The sequence below is a fragment of the Procambarus clarkii genome, chromosome 18 (genome assembly GCF_040958095.1).
Source record: "Procambarus clarkii isolate CNS0578487 chromosome 18, FALCON_Pclarkii_2.0, whole genome shotgun sequence".
NCBI lineage: Eukaryota > Metazoa > Arthropoda > Malacostraca > Decapoda > Cambaridae > Procambarus > Procambarus clarkii.
The window spans coordinates 25991534-25997479 of NC_091167.1; the positions used below are offsets into that span (position 1 = coordinate 25991534).

General features: G+C 52.6%; 1 protein-coding gene across 1 annotated transcript; it reads left to right on the forward strand.

Annotated features, from left to right (window-relative positions):
* The first annotated feature begins 1464 nt into the window (after positions 1-1464).
* Positions 1465-5744, forward strand: LOC138366027 (protein starmaker-like). Its single transcript, XM_069326747.1, has 2 exons — positions 1465-1623; positions 3552-5744. The coding sequence occupies exons 1-2, from the start codon at positions 1465-1467 to the stop codon at positions 5742-5744; spliced, it is 2352 nt and encodes a 783-aa protein (XP_069182848.1).
* Positions 5745-5946: the final 202 nt, after the last annotated feature.

Here is a 5946-nt window from a genome sequence, read left to right on the forward strand (position 1 = left end):
GGGTGTGCCTCAGGTGACGGGTGATGGGGTGGACCCTATGTGACGGGTGATGGGGTGGACCCTAGGTGACGGGTGATGGGGTGTGCCTCAGGTGACGGGTGATGGGGTGTGCCTCAGGTGACGGGTGATGGGGTGGACCTTATGTGACGGGTGATGGGGTGGACCCTAGGTGACGGGTGATGGGGTGTGCCTCAGGTGACGGGTGATGGGGTGGACTCTAGGTGACGGGTGATGGGGTGGACCCTATGTGACGGGTGATGGGGTGTGCCTCAGGTGACGGGTGATGGGGTGGACTCTAGGTGACGGGTGATGGGGTGGACCCTATGTGACGGGTGATGGGGTGGACCCTAGGTGACGGGTGATGGGGTGTGCCTCAGGTGACGGGTGATGGGGTGGACTCTAGGTGACGGGTGATGGGGTGGACCCTATGTGACGGGTGATGGGGTGGACCCTAGGTGACGGGTGATGGGGTGTGCCTCAGGTGACGGGTGATGGGGTGTGCCTCAGGTGACGGGTGATGGGGTGGACCCTAGGTGACGGGTGATGGGGTGTGCCTCAGGTGACGGGTGATGGGGTGTGCCTCAGGTGACGGGTGATGGGGTGTGCCTCAGGTGACGGGTGATGGGGTGGACCCTAGGTGACGGGTGGTGGGGTGGACCCTAGGTGACGGGTGGTGGGGTGTGCCTCAGGTGACGGGTGATGGGGTGTGCCTCAGGTGACGGGTGATGGGGTGGACCCTTGGTGACGGGTGATGGGGTGTGCCTCAGGCGACGGGTGGGACGGAAGGGAAGGAAGTCAGCCATGTATGGTGGTGGTCTTGGCACACTGGCCTGGGGAAGTACAGAGGCCGCTACACAACCAAGGAGAGACAGCCAAAGTGAGTCAAGGCGGCTGGAGGAAGCTGAGGAATGTAGACAGTCAACCAGAGCACACAGACCAAGAATACTGTCATGGAGCCCCCCAGGTAGACAGACCAAGAATAGTCCCGGAATTCGGTTAGAGAGGACAAGAATATTGTCACGAAGCTCGAGTAGGCAGCTCAAGAATCCCGTCACAGAGCCGGGGTAGACAGACCAAGAATAGTTGTAGCAGTGGCAGTGACAAGCCCAGGAGAGGTTCTATATTGACTAATCCACTGAATGTAATGTGTGCAGAACTCTGCGAATATTATCCTGGAACACCTCATTATATACTGGATCTGTACCGAAGATACACTATGCAATGCAATAATTAAATGTCACATATAACCTGAGCTTATAAGAGCACTTCGATCACTTTCTCTGGCTGAGTGCTCATAGGCCACTTTACTCTATGTTGTCTAGAAGTTGCCTGAATGTTGCTTGAAGTTGCTGAAAGTTGCTTGAATATTGCTTGAAAGTTGCCTGAATGTATGTATCTTCCCCCTGTCTGTGGAGGATAGACAGTCTACACCTCCTTCCTTTCCCCCCAACTCACTTCCGAGCGATGCTGGGAGTCTCACCTCCGAGCGAGTATATAGCCATTGATAAGCGTGGTGTCAAGTGTATAACCAGTCATGTAGAATTACAGGAAGGGAAATTGTATCATCATGTAGTTGTAGATTCAGCTACTGAGAACAAAACGTTGCAAGTAGCACGGGCTATGGTGAGCCCGTATTGGACTTCATCATGTAGTTACCTTACCAACCACAAGGACACGCATTACCTTACCAGCCACAAGGGCACGGGTTATTCAAGCTACTTGATCCTGGTGTTTGTGGGTGTCAAGACGCCTCATTACCTTACTAAGACTGCTGTCTACACCTCCCGCTACACGCAGGCCCGGGTGAAGGTGTAGGAGAGCGCCTCAGTAAGTCAGCACACGGCTGCCTCTCTCATGCTCTGGTGACTTATTATGATAAAATGTTGTGCGTGCTGTGCATGAGGGCCACGACCCTGTACCAGTGTGTGAGGTGCACGGCTGAGCCAGCGTCCGCCGCACTGATGGAGGGCACCGCCTCATTGTCAGGTCACGTCAGTCACCCTCTGTTGTTGAGTGCTCAGTAACTTGGTACACTATCACTGCTACGAATCTCTACCCCTATCCTTGTAGGATGGAAGGAAATGTACATAATTATGGTTAGCATTGAAAGACCAAACCTATATTGATGGTCTGGTCAACATACTTTAGCAGTTATTGTGACTCATCGTCTGCACCAGCCCTATAGCCTGCCACCTTGCGCTACTCCTGCTTCAGGTGGCTACAGTGATATATATGAACTGTCGCTCCAGTATTATTTTCAACTGAAACTGATAATTTATCTTTGTCTCCGAAGATAGGTTCTATTGAAGGGAAACTGCACTTACAAGGACCTTAAAAAAAAACAGTCATGAGCATAACATCGACACCATCACAGATATATCTTCACCACGACAATGACCGGTGGGACTATATATATGAGAACATTGAATGAAACAACGGAGGACCATTCGAGGCAGCTCGACTATTTATATCCAAAGACATGACCATCCAGAGGGACCTCGCCAGCTGCGGTCTCTGACACGGCAACATGCGTAAACTATAAGGAATGGAATAGATAAATTAGTGTGTAGATATGCATGACTCTTGCCCGGACACAAGGGTGACTGACCTGCCAGAAGACATCCTTACTGATGCTGCAAGTGATCGCATGACACCACAAGCATCGTTCATCTTGATCACGAGAAGAATCTACTTCCACAACCTGACTGCGGGATCTATTCCCCACAGTCTGACTGTGGGATCTGCTCCCACAGCCTGACTGTGGGATCTGCTCCCACAACAACCTGACTGCGGGGAGCGGAACATTGTCCACTATTACATCCGTTCTGCCACAGGCTGGGAGGCTGTGTCGCACTTCGATGTTGGGGCTCAAAGAGGGTGACTCACCAGCGACGGTATTCACACACCGCACACGGAGAACCTTCCCCAGCGATAGTTTGCGAGTCTCCCTTCATAGCTATATTAGTTATGTTGTCTCAAGCGGGAGCCTCCTGAATGCTAAAACCATGACAACCAGGAAAATGATCGCACGCGGGCGTCCAGGAGCCCTCCTGCAGGAGTCCTCCTTCTCCAGGAGCCCTCTTTTAAGAGCCCGCGTCCTCCAGGAGCCCTCTTTTAAAAGCCCGCGTCCTCCAGGAGCCCTCTTTTAAGAGCCCGCGTCCTCCAGGAGCCCTCTTTTAAGAGCCCGCGTCCTCCAGGAGCCCTCTTGTAAGAGCCCGCGTCCTCCAGGAGCCCTCCTGTAAGAGCCCGCGTCCTCCAGGAGCCCTCCTGCAGAAGCCCTCTTCCAGGAGTTGGAGGGCGCGAGGCAACGAGTCCCGGGACCATGTCATCCAGCGGTATGGTTATGTTGATGCGTCAAGAAGTCAATACAAACACCTTGGTTCATGATCTACACCAGCAACACTCACCTACAACTCTCATAAGACCCCAGACTAACAAGACACACTCACAACTCACACACTCACAAGACACACTCACAACTCACACACTCACAAGACACACTCACAACTCACAGACTCACAAGACACAGACTCACAAGACACACTCACAAGACCCACACTCACAAGACCCAGACTTACAAGACCCAGACTCACAAGACCCAGACTCACAAGACCCAGACTCACAAGACCCAGACTCACAAGACCCAGACCCACAAGACCCAGACTCACAAGACCCAGACTCACAAGACCCAGACTCACAAGACCCAGACTCACAAGACCCAGACTTACAAGACCCAGACTCACAAGACCCAGACTCACAAGACCCAGACCCACAAGACCCAGACTCACAAGACCCAGACTCACAAGACCCAGACTCACAAGACCCAGACTCACAAGACCCAGACCCACAAGACCCAGACTCACAAGACCCAGACTCACAAGACCCAGACTCACAAGACCCAGACTTACAAGACACACTCACAAGACCCAGACCCACAAGACCCAGACTCACAAGACCCAGACTCACAAGACCCAGACTCACAAGACCCAGACTCACAAGACCCAGACTCACAAGACACACACTCACAAGACCCAGACTCACAAGACCCAGACTCACAAGACCCACACTCACAAGACCCAGACTCACAAGACCCACACTCACAAGACCCAGACTCACAAGACCCAGACTCACAAGACCCAGACTCACAAGACCCAGACTCACAAGACCCAGACTCACAAGACCCAGACTCACAAGACCCAGACTCACAAGACACACACTCACAAGACCCAGACTCACAAGACACACACTCACAAGACCCAGACTCACAAGACCCAGACTCACAAGACCCACACTCACAAGACCCAGACTCACAAGACCCACACTCACAAGACCCAGACTCACAAGACCCAGACTCACAAGACCCAGACTCACAAGACCCAGACTCACAAGACCCACACTCACAAGACACACTCACAAGACCCAGACTCACAAGACCCACACTCACAAGACCCACACTCACAAGACCCAGACTCACAAGACCCACACTCACAAGACCCAGACTCACAAGACCCACACTCACAAGACCCAGACTCACAAGACACACTCACAAGACCCAGACTCACAAGACCCAGACTCACAAGACCCAGACTCACAAGACCCACACTCACAAGACCCAGACTCACAAGACCCACACTCACAAGACCCAGACTCACAAGACCCAGACTCACAAGACCCAGACTCACAAGACCCAGACCCACAAGACCCAGACTCACAAGACCCAGACTCACAAGACCCAGACTTACAAGACCCAGACTCACAACTCACAGACTCACAAGACCCAGACTCACAAGACCCAGACTCACAAGACCCAGACTCACAAGACCCAGACTCACAAGACCCAGACTCACAAGACCCAGACTCACAAGACCCAGACTCACAAGACACTCACAAGACACACTCACAAGACCCAGACTCACAAGACCCAGACTTACAAGACCCAGACTCACAAGACCCACACTCACAAGACCCAGACTCACAAGACCCAGACTCACAAGACCCAGACTCACAAGACCCAGACTCACAAGACCCAGACTCACAAGACCCAGACTCACAAGACCCAGACCCACAAGACCCAGACTCACAAGACCCAGACTCACAAGACCCAGACTTACAAGACACACTCACAAGACCCAGACTCACAAGACCCAGACTCACAAGACACTCACAAGACACACTCACAAGACCCAGACTCACAAGACCCAGACTCACAAGACACTCACAAGACACACTCACAAGACCCAGACTCACAAGACCCAGACTCACAAGACACTCACAAGACACACTCACAAGACCCAGACTCACAAGACCCAGACTCACAAGACCCAGACTCACAAGACACTCACAAGACACACTCACAAGACCCAGACTCACAAGACCCAGACTCACAAGACACTCACAAGACACACTCACAAGACCCAGACTCACAAGACCCAGACTCACAAGACACTCACAAGACACACTCACAAGACCCAGACTCACAAGACCCAGACTCACAAGACCCAGACTCACAAGACACTCACAAGACACACTCACAAGACCCAGACTCACAAGACCCAGACTCACAAGACACTCACAAGACACACTCACAAGACCCAGACTCACAAGACCCAGACTCACAAGACCCAGACTCACAAGACACTCACAAGACACACTCACAAGACCCAGACTCACAAGACACACACTCACAAGACCCAGACTCACAAGACCCAGACTCACAGAACCCTGAGAGTGTGGTGCTTTACTAATGCTAGTAAGGCTGCAGGTGATGACCCCCTGACCTGTAGTAGGGAGGATATTAACCCCGGGCACGAGATCGTGTACCCCCTAGCCAGCCACCTCCACCCCAGGAGGTGACAGTGGCTGGCAAGTAAACAAACACTGAGGAAGTGATAACAGGGGTGAGAGGTGTCCGCCAGTCGAGAGATTTCCATCAAAACCTCCGCTTCA